The sequence below is a fragment of the Acomys minous genome, assembly GCF_964271855.1.
Source record: "Acomys minous genome assembly, chromosome: 8".
Taxonomy (NCBI): domain Eukaryota; kingdom Metazoa; phylum Chordata; class Mammalia; order Rodentia; family Muridae; genus Acomys; species Acomys minous.
The window spans coordinates 60,422,443-60,446,360 of record NC_140489.1 but is presented as its reverse complement, the minus strand read 5'-3'; the positions used below and the strand labels follow the sequence as shown (position 1 = coordinate 60,446,360).

The 23,918-nt window shown below is 43.8% G+C and overlaps 1 protein-coding gene and 2 pseudogenes across 3 annotated transcripts; 2 read left to right on the top strand and 1 right to left on the bottom strand.

Annotated features, from left to right (window-relative positions):
* Positions 1 to 2,431: 2,431 nt before the first annotated feature.
* LOC311603544 (non-histone chromosomal protein HMG-17-like) lies at positions 2,432 to 3,804 on the top strand (annotated as a pseudogene). Its single transcript has one exon. The product of its transcript is annotated as a non-histone chromosomal protein HMG-17-like (transcript).
* Positions 3,805 to 3,951: 147 nt separating this feature from the next.
* Positions 3,952 to 14,371, bottom strand: SPTSSA (serine palmitoyltransferase small subunit A). Its single transcript, XM_084792525.1, has 2 exons — positions 14,166 to 14,371; positions 3,952 to 5,079 (listed from the first exon to the last, which is right to left on the bottom strand). The coding sequence occupies exons 1-2, from the start codon at positions 14,275 to 14,277 to the stop codon at positions 4,976 to 4,978; spliced, it is 216 nt and encodes a 71-aa protein (XP_084648651.1). The 5' UTR covers positions 14,278 to 14,371; the 3' UTR covers positions 3,952 to 4,975.
* Positions 14,372 to 21,102: 6,731 nt separating this feature from the next.
* On the top strand, positions 21,103 to 23,092 carry LOC311603407 (ribosome quality control complex subunit TCF25-like; annotated as a pseudogene). The gene has a single exon. The product of its transcript is annotated as a ribosome quality control complex subunit TCF25-like (transcript).
* The last annotated feature ends 826 nt before the right edge of the window (positions 23,093 to 23,918 follow it).

The window sequence follows — 23,918 nt, the reverse complement described above, 5'->3', positions numbered from 1 at the left end:
AGTGTTTCTCAAATAAAAAACTAAACTTTTAGGCTAGAGATGAGTAAAACACCTAACAGGCTTCAGCAAAGGGACTATCAGCCAGGGACTATGGCCACAGCCCTGAATTCTACATTGATAGTTCTAAGCAACTATCTCCACATTTGGTTCTGTAGGGCTGATACTGAGGAGGCTGAGCTATAGCCACAACTCAAGGGATACCATGATGGCTAAACCTCCAAATTATCAGTGAACCGGGCCCAGCATGGATATGATCTCTTAATGGAGGTCCTCACCAACCAGCAGTTTTGTAGCAGGTGAAGTAGTGAAGGGCAACAGCCATCACTTCCGGTAAAGCAGAGATGCTGATGGAGCTGTCATTTGTCTTCTTGAATATGACATTTCCACTTGACAATGTGTTTGGTGCTTCCTACCTTAAGTCCAGGTGACACATCCAAAAGCAATAAATATCATGTCAGAGTCACAAGGCCTCCATGGGTCAGCCCAGAGTAGTTTTTAAGAGGGGACAAGGAGTCGCCAGAGCCTCCGGGTAAATAAATTATGTCTCTTTTTGCCAGACTAGTGGGCTAGAATCATTAAAGACTTAGAACTCAAAGCAGCCATTAGGGGGTTGGGACCCAAAAGTACTAATGCGTATTTCTCTCCACCTATCCCTTCCAGTCATTAGAATCACCTCTACCATTCGGCAGCCTGTTTCCTTCCTGCTTTTCACTAACACGCACAGCCCCTAGTCACTAACTAACCCATAGGCTACAGGGAGATCTATTTCTCCCTAACCCTAACTCTTGGTCAGAAGTATTTACTTCTAGATCTTAGAGAGTTGTTTCATCTCCAGATCTGGCTTGTGGCACCACTACCTTCCTCCTCAAGGTGACCGTCTGTCAACATCCCACCCTCATCCCCTAAACTGGCGAAGGCTTGGGAAGCAGCTGGGATCTTACTCTATTTGCAAGCTAATACACATTAGCTGGCAGAAAACCTGAGGTCCTGGAGTTGGAGACAGAGGACTTTGTTCTAAGTTTCAAAGCATTAAAATGTTCTTGTTCTGGTTTCTGCAACCCAGTTCCAACTGAGTCACTCAAATAGGCAGATGCTATCTACACTACAGTGAGCCTCATGCAGAGCTCCTCCCCAACGTTGTCTTTCATAAAGGCTTTTTGCTCAAGAGGAGATACCTTTTATCCTCCAAAGCTCTGAGCAAACCTGCCCTTTGCTCTGGTGGAAGATACCGTCTCTCCATCTTCCCTATTTATCTCTGAAAACATTACAGTCTGAAGGTAGTCAGAAAAACAAGCAGGCATGGCGACCTGTCTACTGAATCCTTAAGTAAACAAAGTGGACCTCCCCCGGGTGTTATTCATGGACAGACCAGACTCTTGCGCCAGCTGCTGAGAATGCATTTCCATGCACACTCCTTTCTTCTTCTAACTCATCTTGATTTCCTAGGAGGGTAAGCATGTCTTGCATAAGGCCCGTGTTGTGCCAATCATCAGCTGCACAACGGCAATTTAAGAGATGTCAGCAAAGGACAGGGATAACTAAACATTTCTAAGATGATGATGGTCAGATAGGCCAGTGAGTCTCACCACCTATCATTAACTCACTAGAGGGACATGAGGCATCCACTTGTCACCAGTTCTTAATGGGCGATAATGGACATTAACTGAACAAACCCTAAACTAAATGTTCTTATTCCTTTTTTAGTCCGAATACAGCTCGCACATAATCACACCCATAATATCCTTATCATGACAAGCTAACAGCAATAAGATTAACCTACTTTTGATAAATACCGAAAGTTTATATGTTACTTGAAACTTTGGGAATAAAATACACTTTAAAAAGATCTTGTCGGGCTGGAGAGATGGCTCAGCTGTTAAGAGCACTGACTGCTCTTCTAGAGGTCCTGAGTTCAATCCCCAGCAACCACATGGTGGTTCACAACTATCCATAATGAGATCTGGTGCCTTCTTCTGGCCTGCAGGTGTACATACAAACAGAATACTGTATATATAATAAATCAATATTTTAAAAAAAGATCTTGTCCTTAAAATTCAGGGCCAAAAAAATACTTTTTGAAACAGAGTCTCTTTGTGTCCTCAAACTCACTTGGTAGACCAGGCTGGCCTTGAACTCAGAGACCCACCTGCCTCTGTATCCCAAGTGCTGGAATTAAAGTTGTGCACCACCATGCCTGGCTCTTAACATTTCTCTGAACATAAAATTTCTAGTAGTTAGAAAATGCACTATAGCCAGGCATGGTGGCACACACCTTTAATCCGAGCACTTGGGAAGCAGAGGCAGGGGGATTTCTGTGAGTTCAAAGGCAGCCTAGTCTACAAAGGGAGTTCTTGGACAGCCAGGGTTTTTGCACAGAAACCCTGTCTTTTAAAAAAAAAAAAAAAGTTCCTGCTTATCTAGTCCCCCAGCAATCAACCACAAAATAATTAACTACTCGACCAATATTAACCATAAAGGGCTAGAGATTTGGCTCAGCGGTTAAAGGACTGGATGCTCTTCCAGAGGATCTGGGTTCAATTCCCAGCACCCACATGGCAGCTCACAACTCTCTATAACTCCAGTTCCAGAATCCGACATCCTCACACAAATACACATGCAAGCAAAACACCAATGCACATTAAAAAATAATAAGGAGCAGTATGAAGAAGCAGCGAGTGACCTCGGAATAGACCAAACCCATGCGCCACTGTATTCCCACGTTTAGCGCCGATTCCCCCACCGCCGCCATGCCCAAAGGAAAGGCCAAAGGGGATGCTAAAGGAGATAAAGCCAAGGCGAAGGACGAGCCACAGAGAAGAGCTGCAAAGCTGTGTGCTAAACCTGCTCCTTCAATGCCAGGACCCAAGCCTAAGACGGGAGAGAAGGTGCCCACGGGGAAGAAGGGGAAAGCTGATGCCGGTAAGGATGCGAATAACCCGGCATAAAATAGAGACGCCAAAACAGACCAGGCACAGAAAGCCGAAGGAGCTGGAGATGCCAAGTGATGTGTGTGCATTTTTGATACTGTGTACTTCTGGTGACTATACAGTTTGAAATACTATTTTTTATCAAGTTCTATAAAAGCAGAATTTTGTTTTACTTTTTTTTTTTTTTAAGCTATGATGTTAGCACACAGAACACTTCATTGTTTGGGGGTGGAAAGGAATGAGTGTCACTAACAAAATGTCTCCCAAGCTGGATTGATGATGGAAAACATCTTTCCCTGGTAATTTTTAAAGACTCCTGTTGGCTCCCAGGGGAGATGCCCTGGTGTTGACATATGTGGCCACCATGGCACAAAATGTCCTACGGTGTGGGAAAACTCTAAATTCACTTTTTGTATCCTCCTCCCCTGTACCATCAGCATAGATTTTACTCCCTTAAAACCAGAGACCTATTGGAACCTGACCCCCCAAAAACTGTTTTTCCACACTTTTGGGTGATCTGGACTTTGCAGTGACGTCACTGAGTCTCCTCAGAAGAGCGGTGGTTCCTTTTATAAAAGATTGTGGATCTTCAGATTGATAATTCTGCCATTTTCATTTCATTTCCTGAAAGTCAGGGTCGGCTTGTGAAAAGTTGTTAAACAACATCTTTAATGTGAAATGTTAACCCTCAGTCTAAGCTACTTCCCCCTTTTCAAAGCATTGAATGAAGATTTCATTAAGTTTTACAGTGGCTTTCTCATTTTGGTAGTCTATACAAGAAGGGAATTTGGAAGTTCTTGTATACTGTTAATGATTGTCTGCCCATGTTCTGCCTGAAATACCATGATTGTTTATAAAAAGTATCTTTTATAAAGCTGGATACAGTTAGGCTTGGAAATAATAATAATAATAATAATAATAATAATAATAATAATAATAATAATAATAAATGCTAGTGTCCCTTCACCTTCACTATTTCAATAAACAATTTTTTAATTTAACCATAAAAGAAAAGATACACTGCTACATATTTCTTTCAATTTAATGAGTTTACATCAAAAAAAATTAAGTAGTCATTTTACATCTAAGGAATAAAAACCTTTTTAAAAAATACAAAGAGTGAAAGGATTTTAGGCATGTCTTTTGGCTATGGTTCTGAACAATTCATCTCATTGTATCTTATCACAATGTGCGAATGCATTTCACAGCACCTGTTACAATCATCAAAATTAACTCTTAAGCAAATACACTGTCAATATTGCCTCAGAGAAAACTGATTTGCCTTCTACGAAAAGCTCTATAGTATTACCTAAGCATTACACAAGGTGGTCACCAATCATCCACTCAAGAATCATCACCAAAGGTGGTTGGAAATAAGTCCACATAAGAATTAAATATCTAAAAGGTGAAATGTTCCTTGTATTAATTTTAGCAAGATCTTTACTTTTTCATTACTAAGAAACACTTCAATAGTTTTAGAGCAAAAGCTGTTAAGAGTCTAGGGAGCTAAAACCATACTCCTGAGTTCAAGCTTGCAGATAAATCTTTTTGTAAGTGATTCTCAAAGTATCCTCCCTCCCATCCCCAAATTCAGTATTGTTTCTTACAAAACTTTGGTCAAGAGTAGAAATATATCCAGGCAGATGTATATGCCATACAATAGCAAGAACAGTAAAACCCAACTAATGACCTTGGGTTTGAAAAATAGAAGGCAATTAAGATGTACTCAAAGTTACAATAAGAAAAGCTTTCACTGAATAATATTGAAACAGTCACAAAGGTTAAGAAAATACTGATATCAAAGTACAAATGACTACAATGTTAAAATAGACAAAAGCTAGTATACAAGAGCCTCTTGTAAAATCAAAAAGAAAGGACACAACACATGAGTCAGGATGATTTTCCTGTTCTACTCATGAATTTTAGTCTCTGTATTTATAAGGTTGGTTATGCTGACATCCGTAGAGCATCTTACATCAGATGAGGTCTCATTCCAACTTCACAAGGTTATCTTCCCCAGGAACCTCTGGATCCTGGTCACATCTTCGTCACTGTACAATTTCAAAGTAATGCAATATCGCCATGATGTGCTGGGGCATGAAGACATAGCCAGTATACAGTGCCATCCCCACAACAGAAACCAGCATCGAATCTGCATGATGGTTAAGGAAAGTTGTTGTTCATAGTCTATTCAAAAACTAAATCCAACGGTTTTTTTTTTAAAGCAACCAACCATCACTAGTAAAGTGCATATTCACATAGTATGTTTTATATTTATCAAGTATGTATAAAAAACTAATATTGCAGAGATGAGATAGTCACCATTACAACATCCTAAGTGGGGTTAGCCCATTTCACCTCTATCAGCATCACAAAAAGTCAGTACTATTACTCTCCCTATTAGACAGAGGTAAAAACATTAGATGGCTTAAAATTAGGTATATATAGTGTTCTAACAAGTGCATATTGCGCTGGGAAAATGGCTCGGCTGTTAAGAGCACCGGCTGCTCTTCTGGAGGACCCGTGTTCAATTCTCAGCAATCACATGGCAGCTCATCCCTCTTCTGGCCTCCATGGTGCATAGACATACATGTGGGTAAAATGCCCATACATATAAAGAGGAAAAAGATAAAATAAAAAAAAAGAAAAGAAACAAGTGCAAAGAGTATGATTGTATTTAATAACTTCATAAGTGTACCAATTTAAGTAACAGCAAGAAAGAATGTCTGGTCTAAGTATTTTAAGTTTAAACTGCCATGTGGCAGAAAACACTGACTTTGAAATTTGGGTCTGTCTCACCAGCACTAAGAGTTTTTTGGGTTGGTTGGTCGGTTGGTTGTTTATTTGTTTGTTTTTTCAAGGGTTTCTCTGTGTATCCTTGGCTGTCCTGAACTCATTTTGTAGACCAGGCTGGCCTCAAACTCACAGCCATCTGCCTGCCTCTGCCTCCCGGAGTGCTGGGATTAAAGGCGTGTACCACCACGCCCGGCTAACCCATAGCTTTCTGATTTTTGCTTTTTTATGAGATGATAGGGGTTTAGTAAGCAGTGTGCTCACTACAAACTAATATTTTTATAACAGTTCATCTGGCAAATCTCTTCATGAAGAGCTTTTGTATAAGATGTTTACTGTAGTTATTACTCATCAGAGGCTGAAAAAACAGTGACTTGTCCAGGACCAGACTGAAAGCAGAGATCAAAGCGAGACTGAGAACCTAAACTCATTTACATCATGGAGCAAATGTAACTGAAAACTCTCTCACCATCTCTTTTGTTGGTTTGTTGGTTTGTTTTTGTTGTTGTTGTTGTTTTCAAGACAGGGTTTCTCTGTGTAGCCTTGGCTGTCCTGGACTCACTTTGCCAACCAGGCTGGTCTCTCACTCTGCTTACCTCTGCCTCCCTGAATGCTGGGATTACAGGCGTGGTACCCAGCTTCTCTCATCACCTTTTAACCTTAAATTGTACTCTCCCTTTGATCTTTCTTTTTTTGTGTGTCTTTCTATGTATCTCTGGCTGTTTTGGAACTCATTTGATAAAATAGGCTCACCTTGAACTCACAGAGACCTGCCAGCCTCTGCCTCCCAGTGCACCACCACACTGGCATCTGACCTTGCTCATCCTTAAACCTCTACCTTTCTCTTTGTCATCTCATTTCTTTTTTGTTGTTTGTTTTGTTTTGTTTGTTTGTTTTTCCGAGACAGGGTTTCTCTGTGTAGCCTTGGCCATCCTGGACTCACTTTGTAGACCAGGCTGGCCTCGAACTCACAGCGATCCGCCTGCCTCTGCCTCCCGAGTGCTGGGATTAAAGGCGTGCACCACCACGCCCGGCTTATCATCTCATTTCTTTAAAATGAACAAACAAAATGTCCACTTACTGACTCCCTGTCATTAGCATCTGACCTCCACCTACCCACACTAACTATAGCTCCAGAGGCCTCCTATCAAACCAATGGCCAACTGAGACACTAGCTTGGTTCTTGCGACACTAACCCTCCTCTTCTGGGCTGAGGTTTCTCTCTGAGGCTCTCATCTCCATCACCAACTCCTGTGTGTTCCCCTGTCCATGCCTTGTGTGTAAGATGACGAAGAATGGAGTCTGCTTTTCTTCCAAACACCCATCTGAAGTCTGATGAGTTAAGTTTGGTTTTTGGTTTACTGCTGAAGGCCGAACCAGGGCTGTGGGCATGCTAGCTCATTTGCACTGAGCTCCACCGCCAGCCTGTTAACTTCTGCAGTACACGTGTGTAACTGTTTGCCTACTGGGGCAATCAGAAGCTCCTCTGATCCTTCTTTCCACATTCAAATTACCTAAGACTTCCCAGTTCTCCAGTCCCCACAAAAAAAAGTGCCATATCTCATCTCTCCTTTCCTCATCAATGATAAATGATGAAGGCAATTTTAGTCCTTACTTGTTTGTACATTTGGACCTACTATAGGCCATAGCTCTCAGAAATAGAATAAACAACCATCAGTTCTGACAAAGGTAAACAGAAATTATTGAAATTCATCTGAACTTCTCCGCTATAGTTTTTTTTTTTCCTTAAGACTTATTTGCAGGCTGCTGGATGTGATGACTCACACCTTTAATCCCAGCACTTGGGAAGCATAGGTAGGTGGATCTCTGTGAGTTCAAGGCCAGCCTGGACTACAAAGAGAGTCCAGACCAACCAAAGCTACACAGAGAAACCTTGTCTTAAAAAACCAAAACAAACACACACACAAACAGACACACACATACCTATATGTGTGTGTGTAATTTATATATATAGAGGGGGGGGGGAGGGGGGGCAGAGGCAGAGACCAAGACAGAGAGGGGGCCTCTTATGAGTTAAGATGTAACCATAAAAGCTGGTCTCTGCCACTGGACCGGATCTTGCTGAGCCCCTGCTTCTAACTGTAGGACACCATATGTTAGAGCCACCCCATAATCACTACAGCATCAGCAGCCATGTGCCAGGAAGTATGCAGGCTGTGAAGACAAACATTTGTACAAAGGCTGACTGAAAACAAGTTCCTTATAAGCAAGAGGTAACATAAACATGTTATTACACTCATGAATATGAGCAAATGCAACCAGGCGTAGACAGCGCAAGTTCCAGGAAAGCCAAGGCTATACAGTGAGACTGTCTCAAAAAATCATGAGCTGGTAAGTTTTCAGCCAGAGAAAGAGAAGAAAAAGGAGAGAGAGAGAGAGAGAGAGAGAGAGAGAGAGAGAGAGAAGATTAGGCTAATCCCAGCTGCTTAAAAAAACAAATCCTGTAACAAAGGCAGGAAATGCAGGAAGGCAAACATCCTTGGGTCAGAAGCAAGGCCAGCAACTAACACTGCCTGCCCCAAACAATGACCCAGCCCTTGCTGTTCACAAGACTTGGAAAACTGGAAAGCAGTTTCTCTCTAGGGAAGTGGGGACTTCTATTCGGCGGGGAAGGGTCACCCTGCTTTACCACCACACAGCCACTCAGTGCTTTGAGTCTCTGGTCACACTGCTCACCTCAGAAAGCTGTCAAACAACCCCGTCTTTGGCGGGTTTTTTGTTGCTGTTTTTGTTTTTTGAGACAGGGTCTCTCTGTAGCCCTGGCTATCCTGAAACTTCCTCTGTAGACTAGGCTGTCCTCAAATTCACGATCTCCCTGCCTCTGCCTCCCAACTGCTGGGGTTAAAGGTGTGTGTGCCACCACACGTAGAGCAATCCAACTTTACACGGGTTTTAATTATAAAATCCCACTTATCCCTTAAAAGTATTCAAAAGTTTTGATAAATGCAAGTTATTTTAAAGAATTATCTGGGGAGTGGGGGTGGGGGGTCGGAACAACACTCAATTACTAGCAGAGAATACTTAGTGAAAAGCAAAGCCCTACACAAAAGCAGCTGCCGGGTACACCCTTGAGCTCCAAACAGGAAATCTTCATTTGTCCTCATCACCGCAAACAGCTGGAGATCCTCCCCAATAGAAATATTAAGAAAGTTTCTTTTCCTCCAACGTATCTTGATACTTTTCTGGCTACCTTCTATGTCAGCAAATGTATGAAACTGATAGTGTTACAGGCCTGTGTGGGCCACCTGATCAGCCATAGTAAATCATATCACATCAGCATCAGACATTAGCATTCAACAAGAAAAGCCCATCCCCTGAACTGTCTGCTGTGCACTGATTACAGGACCCAGGAAAGAATATCGTTTTCACTAACCGGAACTTTACAATGAACTCTTCACAAACTAAGAGAACAACAAAATCTACACGCTGCTGGGAAGGTGGGTGAAAGCCCTTGCTGCTAAGCACAAGGAACCTTCTGCTAAACCTGATGCCCTGAATTGGATCCCTGAAACCAACATGGTAAAAGGAGAGAACCCGCTCCCAATAGGTGCCCTCTGCGCATGCACTAGTGCGCACACACACAAGCTCATAAGCTCACACAAAAGTAAATAGCTTTAAGAAAAAAGAAAAAAAAAATCATACCGCTGAAATGAACACTGGGCATGCCCTTTAAAAAAATCCTCACCTGAAACAAACCCCTGGAAATCATCTGTAGCTCTGCTTCCAGACACCAGTTTACAAACAGTTGTATATTTTCATAATTACAACTGTCTATTGCCTTCACAAAGATTTAAAGCCCCAGCAGTGGGGGGAAGGGCTGTGTGGAAGTGAGGTTTCCCATACTACAGGCCATATGTCTAAAATACCAGTTAGCTTCCATGCCACTGGTTCCATCCTGGTTCTCATGGGACCTTCCTTCTTCCTCTTTTTGGGGGGAAGCAGTTCAGATCCTCCCTGGAACTGGAGTTACGGACAGGTGTAAACCCCCTTGTGGGGGCTAAAAACTGAACCTTTGTCCTTTTGAGAGTAGGAGGCACTCTTTACTACTGCCCCCCCCCCAATCTCTCCAGCCCCTCAGATGGATGTTTCATCTGTGAGGGAAGCCAGTCTAGAGGGCAAAGACAGACAACCTTCAGCAGGAACAACCATCTCTGGGCTCAGCTGCTGCACAGACAGCAGTCCTTTGGATTCTATTTTAAGAAAATTAGAAATTAGCACCCGCAGCAGAGCTGCTCCCGGAGACACATCTCAAGACCAGCCCGGCTCTCAGCTGACACTGATGGTGCTGTGTCCCACAAAGCATCTATAGCAGCCTTAAATCCCTGTCACAGCCAATATTGCCACGGGTCACTGTCCACGCATTTCTAATGAACTCTGGGGCAGCTTTTCGCCACGCCGGGCTAATCAGGTTGGTCCCCAAGATGACAATGAGTGTTTCTATTAGGGCCTGTTCAATAAGTTCAATAAGTGGCCTGTCTAAATACCGCTTCCCAAGAAACCCTGTTATTTGGGGATTGTTAAGAACACAACATAATGTATGCTGGCCAAAATGAATGAGTAAAACTTTTACGTACAACTACTGATCATAAATTTTCTTTCAAACACTCTGTAACTATTTTAAACATTCCAACATGTACTCTATCTGGTAGCTCTGAACCCTAGCTTTTAATTATTAAATAGGAACATCTCTATTCTTTATTAAAAGAGAGAAGAAAGGAAGGAAGGAAGCAAGCTGGGACCTGGCGGTGTACACCTTTAATCCCAGCACTCAGGAGGCAGAGGCAGGCAGATCTCTTGAGTTCAAGGGCAGCCTGGTTTATAGAAGAAGTTTAAGGACAGCCAGAGCTATACAGACAGAGAAACCAGGTGTGGTGAGACACATGTCTTTCTTTAATCCCAGCACTCAGGAAGCAGCAGTAGGCAGATCTCTGACTTTGACACTATGTAGTGAGTCCCACGCCAGCCAAGGCTGTATGTTGAGACCCTGTCTCCAAAATAACAAGGGAAAGTAAAATAATGAATCTATCTTAGTTTTTCTCAAAAGAGCACCAGCACTCAAGGCTTAACAAGACCCTCAGTCATTGCTACTAACAAAAATGGCTGGTATCACAAGCTGAAGTACTGTGGAAGACAGACCAAGGATCATACCATACCACCTAGGACTTCCCAGACCTTCAGCATAGTCTCCATTATTTTACACCTTCCCTAAAAACTACTAAAGAAAATGTTACGTAATAGCCTCAGGAGTCCAGCTTGTAGATCCTCTAACATTCTCAAGACAAAGGCAGCGCAAAATAAACCAAAGCTTGGAAACTGGGAGGGGAGGAGACAATCTCCCAGGAAGTTAGGACAGTTTATGACAATCAGTTATTGGATCTTCTAAGAGGATCTGAGAACTGCCCTTGGCCACCAGGTCTTCCCGCCTCCCTCCTCACACTCTCCCGTGTTCTTCAACCTCCTAGGGACACAAAGAACCTCTAACACAGCAAACAAAGGGATAATAACTAACTTGGGTTTTACTTTCATTCAGATAATAGACATCTGGCACAGCACCAAGCCCTGGAGACAGGAGTGTTTATATTAACACAATTTTCTTTTGGGTTGGTTTGGTTCTGTGTTTTGGGTGGACAGGGGTTCATGAAGCTAAGGCCTCAAACTCACCAAGCAGCTGAAGCTAGCCCTTAACTTCTGATGCTCCTGAAGCTACCTCCCCAAGTACTACGATTACAAGCATGCACCACCACACCTAGCCATGCACACAGTTATTTGAATGGGAAAACAAAACAGGCACTTTTTTTTTTTCCTGATAGAAATTAAAGCTGATTCCCCTCCCTCCCACCCCTCACTGTCCCACCCCCACCCCCACCCTTTGAAAACAGGGTTTCTCTGTGTAGCCCTGCCTATTCTAGAACTCACTGTGTAGACCAAGATGGCCTCAAACTCAGAAATCTGCCTGTCTCCACCTCCCCAGTGCTGGGAATAAGGACATATGCCCACATCGTGCAACTTAAAGCTAATTGTTTGTTTCTGTTTGGCTTCACATTCCAGACTGGTTTTGCCAATCATTTATGCATTGAACATTTTCAATGAATTGTATGAGAAAAAAATATTTTAAAAGTATACAGTATTGGGCTGGAGAGACGGCTCAGAGGTTAAGAGCATTGACTGCTCTCCCAGGGGTCCTGAGTTCAGTTCCCAGCAACCACATGGTGGCTCACAACTATCTATAATGAGATCTGATGCCCTCTTCTGGCATGGAGGCATACATGCAGGCAGAGCACTGTATATATAATAACAAATAAATAAATCTTTTTTTAAAGTATAAAATATGAAAATATGTGTACAAAAAAGTTCTTTCTAGGTATCTACATTTACTATAAAAGACTCATATGTCAACATAAATAAGCAAGAGAATACATTGTCCACCTTTTTTTTCCCCCTTTAGGGGTGTTACATGAGTCAAGTCTGAAGACCATGGTACTAGATGGTTTCACCATAATAATTTGTGGACTGCTGCTGCTGTTGTTTTAGGACTTCTATTCCATCCACTTGGCCCTTCCTGATAATAGGAAACCTCATCCATTCCTACACTGAGAAAGCCAAGCAGAGGTAATGGCAGAAAATACACAACAGCAGGCACAGTGGCCCACACCCACCAGCACTCAAGAAGCTAAGGCAGTTTGACGCAAGTTTGGGCAACATAGGCAAGCCTGGCTACATAGCTAGATTCTGTCTCAAAAACACTCAAAATTTAGGACAAATTTAAAATTCTAGCATTCAATTGATTTCAGTTCTCCATAATCTAGAAAAGTGTGTAAATCACTTTAGTCATGTTAACCAATTAGTTAAAAACATCAAAACCAAAACCTGAGGCATTAGGTTTCCTTTCACAATTTCTGTCTCCATCTTCAAAATAGCACACTATTTCTATTACAATATAGCACAGAAAAACCTTACACTGTTGCCACGGTAGCATTTATTCACATACCAACAAATGTTTCAAAGCATACAGGTGTATACTAAGCTCTACGATTAACCTCTGGCTTAAAGAGTTTCAAACTTTACCTCAACACTGTTTCTCTCTCTGTTGCTGTTTCCCTCCCCTCCCTCCTCTCTCCCTCCCCCCTTCTTCTTTCTCTTTCTCTTTCTCTCTCTCCCTCTCTCTCTCTCTCTCTCTCTCTCTCTCTCTCTCTCTCTCTCTCTCTCTCTCTCTCATGTAGCCCTGGCTTATACTCTCTTGAATCAGCCTCCTGAGCATAGTAATGAGTCGTGAACCACCACACCTGGCTTTAACTATTGTTATTTTACGGGGCTTTGCCAACTTTTTTTTAATTGTAGTAAAACGATTTTCAGTCAAGATTACCTGCTGCTACTGAGAAGTTCCAATTAATCATGCATTTAAATACATATTTTACCTGACCTATCTACGAAATCAAAAGACCAAACGGAAGCTACAGCTACGCGATGTGGGAACTCAGCAAAATATCTTACAACCAGGTAATATTTTTCAAGGGTCAGCTCCAAACAACCTCATGCTATTTCAACAGCAGCACCTTTGTGAAAGCTCGGGATGAAGTTCTTGCACCTCGGCCATCAGAATGCAACGATATTAGTTGTTGAAGTTGTTTCTACAGAAGCTAAACCACAACGGGAAGCTGAGCCTGGACGAAATAAACATGTGATTGAAATATTAAATTTATATTGGGGGGAGGGGAGGAAGAGGAGAAAGAATGCATTGTTAGCATTTAGTCCACATGAATAATGTCAGAGGATATCAGCATAGACATTGGGTGACAACAAACATCAGACTTCACAACCGTGAGCTAGTCTTGGAGGGGGGGGCTGTTAAAATTAGGCAAGGTAAGGTACACACAAAGTGCTCCTCAGCAAAGTCATCACAATTCTTAACTGTTTATAAACTATACAACAAAGCAGTTTGAAACCCGTCTACAACTAACCACAAAGTCTTTTCCGGGCACAGCTCGTACCTATGATGCAAAGTCATAAATAAAACACATCTTTTTAAACTGTCTGCTTCCCAAAACTGTATGGGAGTGTCACGACCACGTACTCATAACCTGGTGAACTGGTTAGAGTTTTATCGCTCCAACGCCAATCGAATCATTAATAGCTAAGGGTTAAAGACGCCCAAGCCCGGAGCGATTTGCTTCACCGGCATCATCTCTGCCTCCTATCAGAGGACTGAAGGAAAGACAGGCTCGGCCGAAGCAGGGAAAGGAAGCACCAGAGGAGAGGTAGCCCTCCAGATTGCCTGCAGAAATCAGGACGACTCCACCTTGGGCAGGAGAACTGCGCCCTAGACCCCGATCTCCACAGTTCCACCTCCTGTGGTCCCCAAGACCCCCTAACCCGGCGCGCGCCCCTCCACGTCCTGACCAAGCCAGGCCAGGCCACACAGGATACTGAACACGGTCCTCTCCCAGGGCTCCAGCATGTAGAGCGCGGTGACCAGCAGATACTGGTAGTAGAACCAGGACATTTGCTTCCAGGCCCGCGCCAGCGCCATGCCAGCCATGAGCCTCCCGCGATGAAGCAGCGTCAGGCCGACCCGCGGCCCGCTCACCTCCTAAAGTCCCAGGCCTCGGGGCCCGCCCGCCACCACCCCGCGCCCATTGGCCCTGCCGAGCCTGTGCGTCACCGTGTACGCCCAGCCCCGCGCGCAACCCAGCGGCCACCGCCCGCCCCGCCTCGCCGTCGCTTATTGGCCAGGCGGCCACCTCGCGTGCTCCGGTTCCGCCCCGCGCCTCCCCGGAGAGAGCGCTCCGCCAGCCAGGAGGAAACTGTCTGGGTTTGGGCACCTGTTCTGCATCCCGACGCGCCCGGGTAGCAGTTGCAGAACTGGCTTCAGTTTCCACTAGTGTCTTGCCTTAAGAGGTGGGTTCCTTCAGACCAACCCAGAAAGGCTCCTCTAGGAACCAGTGTGTGTAATATCTCTCCTGCTTCCTCTGGGCCAGATGATCACAGGGCTTGGTGAGAACGCAACCAAGGATTCCTGTGCAAGACGGAATGAGGGATCAAAGAGAAGGCGGATGCCAAGTGTCACCAAGCCAAGGAGGTGTTGAAAGCTGTAGAAGTGACGTGTGAATCAACTCTTCCCTTTGCCCAGGCACATGCATGAAAACACACCTATACCACATACCCTCACCCCAAGTATTCCTTAACCTAAAGACAAGAGAACTGACCACAAGCAGCTGCCCATTTTTCCATAGCTGCACCTAGGACATAACCACGTAGGTCAGGATCAAAAGAAGTGCACTTAATCTAGCAGGTTCTAAAGACATCTTGACATAAACGGGTGAGCTGTCTCCCCTCCTAAAATGCACTCCTAAGATTTTCCTACCTGCAATGATACCAGCTGTATTCCACTCTTCTGGAAGTTCATGAACTGAGTGCGAAATAACATAAGTAAGTGACCTGTAACTTACATGTTTAAAAGTTTTAAGTGCACTGATTTGTTTATTTATTCAAGGTTGACAGATATTACTTAAAAGTATCAAGTGTTCTTTATGAGCAAAGGCCTTACAAACAATAGACTCAGCCGGGAGGTGGTAGCGCACGCCTTTAATCCCAGCACTCGGGGAGACAGAGCCAGGCAGATCTCTGTTGAGTTCTAGGCCAGCCTGGTCTACAAATAGAGTCCAGGACAATCAAAGGCTACACAGAGAAACCCTGTCTCGAAAAACAAAACAAACAAGCAACAACAACAAACAATAGCCTGAGATCTGCTTTCATAAAGTGGCTAGTCTACGAGAGAAGGCAGGCAAGTAACTACAGTGAATAATAATAAACGATGTCTGCGTTCTGCGTATTAGGTTGGAAGGGTAAAGGTTTCTGGGAAACAGTGCATGAGCTAACTGCCAGAGGAGGAGTACTAATGGAAACGTGAGTGGGTTAGAGAAAAGAGGGTGACAGATGTTTCAAGCACAGAAGAAATAACACCCCTACATGAAAGTCTGGTGTTTGGTTCCAGGGCTAAGGCTCCCACTAGTCCAGTGAGTAAGCCTAAGAGAGCCATTACTCAGTCTCAGATCTTTTGATGGGTTTTGGTTTTGGTTTTGGTTTTTGGAGACTGTATGCTCTAGTTTGTTTTCCTGGTGCTGTGGGAAACACCATGAAAAACAACAACTTGGGTAGGAGTTCTATTTCACCTTACAGTTTACAGACTATCACTGAGGGAAGCCAAGGCAGGAACTCGAGGCAGGAGGCTGAACCAGAAGGCACAGAGGAACACTGCTTACTAGCATGCTCTCTCTGGCTTGCTCTGTTTTCTTTCTTAAACAGCCCAGGCTAGGAATAGCACTGCCTATAGAAGGCTGGGCCAAGCCCATCAGTCGTCAACGGAGACACTTCCCCCACAGACCATTAACAGTTCTACAACTGAGGTTCCCTATTCCCGGGTGACTCTAATTTTTCTGGAAATGACAATAGAAACTAACCAGTATACGGAGCCTCACTATGTACCCCAGGCTGGCCTTGAACTGACAGTAATAATTTACCTTCTCAGACTCGCAAGTGTTGGGATTACAGGCATGCACCAACTACACCTGGATTTATCGTTCAGATACGTGATGGTAAGAAGTAAGCTCAGAAATCAAACTGGATCTGAGCTGGAAGTTTCTTCATTCTTACTTTCTTCTTCTGTCATTCATTCTTTCTTTCTTTCTTTTATCCCTTCAAGACAGGGTTTCTCTGTGTAGTACTGGCTGTCCTGAAACTTTTTCTATAGACCAGGCCAACCTCAAACTCACAGAGATCCTCCTGCCTTTGTCTCCTGAGTGCTGGGATTAAAGGTATGCACCACCACTGTCCTGGCTGCTGGTGTGCCAAAAGATATAAGCCACTGAGGGAGAAAATCTATCAATGGTTCTACCCAGTTGTGAACCTTGTGAGCTACAATACTAACCTGCCAGGCAAGACAGGCTTACTGGTACAATAATGGTGTGTCTGTTATGGGGATAACCAACTACTTTCTAACAAGATTGTATGCCTGCTCCGCAAGAGAGAATTCTGACACTGTGAATCTGTTCAAAAGTCCATGGCTGGGGAGGTCATAGGCCCAAGGAAGAAGCCTACTACTGTTGTTTGCTAAATAAGCTTCTAATTAAACTGGTTTTACATAATTACATTCATACCCAGCCTTGGTCAGAGAAACTTTGGTTTGCAGGGAGTAACAATTAAATCAAAGACTCATAACTAGTCAAAGTGCTGAGAATTAGTGACTACAGAGTGCTCAGCTGTTGCAGAATATTTGATACCATTGTGAATCCCAAGATTGTGAACTGGAAAAACCTGTTTCTTGTTTGGTGTGGCTCAGCCCTAGCACACCACCTTTAACCCAAGAACTTTCCATAAACAGGATTAAATAACATTGACCCTAGGTCAAGAGGCAGAGAAAGCACCCAGCTGACCTTCCAACTCAGCCAATATCCCAGAAGAAAAACCCTTCCTACTCAGCTCATGTCCCAGAAGGAAAAAGTTCTTTCTCTTCTCCACACTGTCTTAAATACCCTTAATTCAATGTCCCTCCCTTCTGTTACTCCCTGTCAGCTAGTTTTTACACATACACACAAATGTAATTTTGAAAAAAAAAATTTAAGAGCTGGGCATGGTAGAGCACCACTGTAATCCCAGCATGTGGATCAGCCTGCTTTACATATCAAGTTTGTGGACAATCAGAGCTATGTAATAGAGAGATCCTATCTCAAAAATAAAATAAATTTTTAAAAAGATGAAGTGTTCCAAGAACGGGGAATGGGCCATGTTTGTTTCTTTGTCTTGTTTTTAATGTAGTACTGATGATTCAGCTTCACATATTAGGCAAGATCTGTGCCACTGAGCCACATCCCTCCAGTCCTTTTTTAAACTTGGTTATTGTTTTGTTTTTTTGTCTGAGTGCCTGTCAGACAGTCTCAGTAACTTGTGACGCTGGCCTTGAACTCACACTGCAGTCCAGCTTGACCCAGAACTTGAGGTATTACTCTCTCAGTCCCCCAAATAGCTGTCATCACTGCCATGCCACCAGCCCTAGCTCGCAAGAATAGCATCAGAAAAACAGGCACTGTTTGGATAATGGATTTGTACACTGTGTAAAAATTGTCTCAGTATTATTCAAATGCTGGTTTCTATACCAGTGCAGTTCTGATTCAGGCCGGACTTTGGCAACTGTGGTTTTTATGAAGCATCTCCAGCCTCAATGTTTTGTAAACATCATTCTCCATCACCTTCTGATTTGTCAAATAAAAAGCTCAACGGCCTATAGCTGGGCAGGAGACTTAAGGTGGGACTTCCAGGCCCAGAGAAGGGGTCCCAGATAGGGACCAAAGAGACAGGGAGTCACCATCAGAACACAGATGAAGAAGCAGGTGCCAGAGCAAGACTAAGATGGCCGGTGACAGGCCACATGGCAGGTAGGGGCCAAGCTAGTGTTAGAATACCTGAGTATCTGCCCAGCTATAGAACCTGAAGCTGTTAATAAATATAAAGGTCTCCATGTCATTATTCAGAGCAAGAGTGAGCATATAGAAAAAAAGCATTTTACATTTGGCATCCAATTTCAGCACAGAATCCCAGCTTAGACACTAGATTCAGGTATTAGGCCTGAGCTTTCGCTCAGGACCCGGGAGCCGAACCACAGAGTCGGGCAATGGCGTGCTTGCTAGACAGGAAGCCTAGCCCATTAAGAGCAAGCTGGGTAGAGCTGCAGTACACATCAGGCTAGGTTTCTCTCAAGCACAGCACTGCCCCACCCAGGGGAACTGCCAACTACTGGTGGCTGCAGGCAAACCAGGTCTGTGAGCAGCCAATGGCAGAGCTGCAAAGATGCTGAAGTCCCTCTAGGTCCACCTGGCCACATGAGCCAACGAAACTGAGAGAGGCCTGTCCCTCACCTTCAATGGCTAACATAGTGGGCAATTGATACCTATTCAAGATTTCAAAGGGTTTTTGCCTTGAGTTCTGAAAAGGCTGATTCTGTAATTACACATTTATTAGAGGTGATAGCTATATTAAAGATGCTTTTACAGATTAAAACTGATGATCCTCTGACATATGTGTCCAATAGAATACAACAATTTTTTAGACATTGTGGTATAGAACATGTTACATATATATTTTATAATCCTACAGGACAAGCAATTTTAGAGAGACCTAACAGAACTTCAAAGAAAATACTCATAGAACAGAAGGGAGGTTATGGAATCTCCCAGTGATAGAGTAAATAATGCTCTATTAAATTTTTAAAAATTTAAATGTCAATGAGACAAATAGCACATTTGGGAAAAAAAAAACCAAAACACTGGATTTTAGAAAGGACTGCTAAATTAGATCAGTTTATAGATGAACTTCAGAATAGAAGGCAGGGAATGTATTGTGTTGGAGAAGAGGCTTTGTCTTTGTTTCAACGGGAGAGGAAAAGCTTTGCATTCCTTCAAAATTAATAAAGATTAGACTTGACTGGGGGATGCTTCCTGAAGATCTAGACTGCAGACATGAACAAGAAGAAGAAGAAGAAGAAGAAGAAGAAGAAGAAGAAGAAGAAGAAGAAGAAGAAGAAGAAGGAACAACAAAACAAAGCAAGAGGACCAGACAGCAAAGAAGGCAAGACATGAGCCAGATGATCCAGCCTCGCAGATTGCCTCAATAGTTGTTTCCTCAAAAATTCTGCACCCAGAACAACTTCTATGCAGGTAGCTGCACCATCTAGCATCACAGACTGTTCCAGTCAGAGCTTCAGTTAAGCCTGGCACTTTCCCATCACACAGGGACTAGACCACAAATGTCACCGCTAGATCTCCCAGGTTTTGACTATTTCCCCAATTTTCTTAGGGCCCCCAAAAGATGTCATCATGCCCAGATGGCAGGAAGAAATTTTAAGAGAATGACACTCCATTTTCAGGAGGTAGGGTAGGTAATTTTTTGACATCTGGTGGGCGATGGGGGTTTGTTGTCATTTAGGAGGGTTGGCCACAGTTGTTAATGGTCTTGGTCATGGAGAAAATAAAGGGAGATTAGGTTCAGGGATCTCTTTATCTCTTTCTTTTTCTTTCCTCTATCCTTCTTTCTCTCCTATATAGTGCTGGGGGGAAAGGTTGGAGACAGGGATGAAAAAAAGGGAGGATGTAGGAATAATAGGATAAAAGGACAGATTATTAAACCTACTTTTAAACTAAAGAGCAACTATTAGTCTCAGCATTTTTACATTGGTTTGTATCTTTGTATATTGATACAATTTTAAGGTTACTTTTGTTCCACCATATGATGCATATGTTTCAACTCTTGTATAAGATACTGTACCCATGCAACTCATTTAAAAATGTGATATTAAAAAAAAGTAAAAAAAATAAAAATATGATATGAAGGGCTGAAGAGATGGCTCAGAGGTTAATAGCACTGGCTGTTCTTCCAGAGATTCTGAGTTCAATTCCCAGCAACCACATCATGGCTCATAACCACCTCTTCTGGCCTGAAAGCACACATGCAGGCAGAACATTATATATATAATAAATCTTTTTTTTTAAATGTGATGTGAAGTTCTAGTCCTTTTGAAATCTACTACTACAAACTGTTTAGTATAATTAAGAGATGCAAGTTAGGGGCTAGAGAGATCGCTCAGTGCTTAAGAGCACTGTTTGCTCTTCTAGAGGTCCTGAGTTCAATTCTTAGAAACCACATGGTGGCTCACAACCATCTATAGTGTGATCTGATGCCCTCTTCTGGCATGTAGGTGTACATGCAGATAGAGCATTCATATGCATAAAAATAAATAAATAGTTTCAATAGAAATGCAAGCTCATCTGGGATGTGAGCTAAATAGGTAGGTCAGCTGGGTCCTTTCTCTGCCTCTCAGAGCTGACAAGTTTTCACTCCAGCATCTGGCTCCCAAGTCTTCATTGATAAAATCAAACAATTTGGGATTTTCTGTTTTTATAACAACATTTTGGCACTCCAACTTGTGGCATGACCCCACAGACAGATCACTCCAGCTGCATACAAACTAAAAAGCCATCAGAATTGATATATCTCCTGGGAAGTACTCCAGGAGAGAGTTAAGGATGGAAAGTATCATAACAGAAGGCTTTAGAACCCTGTGTAGTGCTACTGTAGAAGGCTTGAAAAAAAAAGAGGCAGAAAATGAAAAGCTAAATGGCTTAGCTGAAATTGTCCCAATACCAATTATAATTATTATCATTTCGGTGTTTTATACTTTATTCTTAATAGCCTTAATGGCTCTCTGTACTCACTCAAAGAAAAAGTGAATTGATAAAATACAAGTCTTAGAGCCAACGCGCAGCAAGTGCGCAGGCGTTGCCACTCTGTGGCTCTTCCTTGTCCCTGTGCTCCTATGTGGCTAGGGAGGCCGACGGGGAAACAGCATGGCCAGGAACCCCTAGAGCCCAACACCTTACAGTTTGATCTCCTTGAAGACATGACACAGAGGAAGAGGGACCAAAACAAGGGTTGGGTGGCCAGCACCCCAGGGGCGCAGGTAAGGAAGGAGTCTGTGTCACCAACCAGTTGGAGCTGATAAACATCACGAATCTTGAGGATGACCTTGTAGTAAATGGGAAGAGGTCTGACTGTACCCGGTCGGACTCTGTGTCATCAGGGAACAAATGAAGAGTGCAATGTGGAAACCCAGAGACTAAGCAAGATGGGCACATGGCCAAGGCAGGGTTCCCAGAATAGTCGAATGCAAGTGGCAAACTGGGAAAGAAGAAGAAGAGGAGGAGGAGGAGGAGGAGGAGGAGGAAGAAGAAGAAAGAGAGAGAGAGAGAACCCTCAGAAAATGGACTAGAAGATATTGATCGCATATTAGTGAGGATTGAAGACAGCAGTGGGTCCAGCCCCCCAAGACCCTCCTCCATTGAGATCCAGGAAGTACGTACTGTATGCGGGGCACAGACACTTGAATCCAGATACAGAGCTGAAAAGATATTTTGGTGCTCAAGCGGTCCTGGGAGAGCAGAGGCCTCAACAGAGACGGCATGTGTATCCCAAGTTTGCATGGCTAAGAGCACTTAGCCCTGATACAGCAAGCCAGGTCTATCAACGCAGCTGCTGGAATCCAAGAACGGCCTTTCTTTCCTCGCCTTTGAACACAGTGAACAGTACCAACCGGTTCAGCCCAAGCTCCTGGTGGCCGTGGAGTCCTTGGAGCCAAACAACATTGTGGTTCTGCTTCAGTCCAGCCCCATTCATGTCGCCTCACATCTGCAGCTCAGCGATGGTTGCCGATTCCAGGGGCGTCAAGAAACGGCTGGAGATTGTACGGAGAGAGCACTTTACAGCATGGACTGTGCAATCCACGCCTCCATCAGTCTCACCAGTGAGACTCGCAGGCTGGATTACCACACACCTGAGAACAGGAGCTTCTACCTGGCCCTCTATAAGCAGATGCCCCCATATACCGCGGCTGGAGTACTGCAAGCTCATCCTGAGCCTTGAGCCAGATGAGGACCCCCTGTGCATACTGCTGCGTATTGACCAGCTGGCTTTACGGGCCCAGAACTATGAGTGCCTGATCCGCCTCTTCCAGGAGTGGGCGGCTCATCAGAACCTGTCCCGATCCCTAAATGTTGCCTTCTCGGTTCCGTTGGCACATTTCCTTCTGAGTCAGCAAACGGACTTGCCTGAGCAGGAGCTCACCTCTGCCAGGCAGTAGACTTCCCTCTTGATACTCACCATGTTCCCTGGAGTTCTTCTGCCATTGCTGGAGTGTTGCAGTGAGGGGCCTTGAAGCAAAGATCTCGAACCACCACTTCTTTGGGCCAGATGCTGAGATAAGCCAGCCCGCTTCCCCGAGCCAGCTGATGCGGCTGTATCTTGGGGAGGTTACACTGCCACTATGAGCTGGCTGGAGGAAAACGTTCATGAGGTTATGCAAACAGTGGATGCTGAGGACCCTGCGGTGGAGACCTGTGAGAATAGGCGGAAAGTGTTGTACCAACTTGTACCCGGAAACATCCACAGCCATGTGATACTCTCAAGGAGAGTAACATCAAGGAGGCTGTCGCTGCCCTTCCCTAGGATGTGACCACACAGTCTGTGATGGAGTTTGATCCTCTGTCCCCCCCCCCCCCCATAAACACAATGTACTCAAACGTCAGACCAGAGAGGCTGAGTCCAGGGAGCCAAGGAAACACAATTGCCTTCTTCTTCCGGTCATTATCGCCCCAAAGAGCGGAGTGGCCGGAAGTCAGAACCGCAATCAAGACTTGAACAGGATGATGTTGGCAGTCCGTGACAGGACGGGAGGACAATCCTCAGGGCAAGAGGGACTGGGACTGAGCTGTCCAGACGCTGTGCCCAGAGCTGTGCAATTATGTTTCTGATTTCTTTCCTGGCTGGAATTAACCAGCTCCCTGAGTAGAAATGCTAAAGGGGGAAGAAAAATAAAAAAGGAAAATTCTCAGACACTAAGAGTATGTCTCTTGAGACAAGCACCCACCATACTACTGTATAATGAATCCGAAAGAGGACAAGAAAACCAACCTTAGTTTATCAAGTTATTATACAGAACCTACCAGGAGACAATAGGTAGCCCCAAGGTTATAATGAAACAAAGTGGAATCCTATAAACATATTAGATTTGAGGAGATTTAAGGAATCAGTCATTTCCTATAGTACGCACTAATCCTATGTGAAACATTTTAAATCATGGGCAACTCGGAACAGGGTTATCGCCCTTGGATAATCCTCAAAAAATTTGGCAACAGCAATATTAGAAGCTAGTCCTCAGTTACAATGCCAAACATGGTGAAAAGAGGAAGCTGGGGCCGCAGAACAATGAAATCGGGCCAGCAGTATTGATCTATCCCGGGATCAGTTGCTAGGTGAAGGTCAATATGCTGATATACAAAGGCAGCTTGACTTCAATGATCGTATCTTAGCACTATGTCATTTGGCAGCTTTAAACGCTGGAGATAAGGTTGAGGAGTCAGGAAAGCGGTCTGGGTGGTTTACTAAAATCATACAAGGCAAAGATTGACTTCAGCTGTAATTAGAGTAATATCAGATTCAGAAGTCAGGAAAATACTGGTTGGATCTTTAGCTTTTGAAAATGCTAATTCAGAAGGCAAAAGGATGACTAGATCTTTTAAGGCAGGATCAGCACCGATAGAGGAATGTGTTAGAGATAAGGCAATCTAATAGAAGAAG

Coding starts and splice junctions, on each gene's coding strand:
- SPTSSA (XM_084792525.1), bottom strand. CDS start 14,277: ATGGCTGGCATGGCGCTGGCGCGGGCCTGGAAGCAAATGTCCTGGTTC. Junction 5,080..14,165: donor CTGGGAGAGGACCGTGTTCA/GTATCCTGTGTG, acceptor ACCATCATGCAG/ATTCGATGCTGGTTTCTGTT.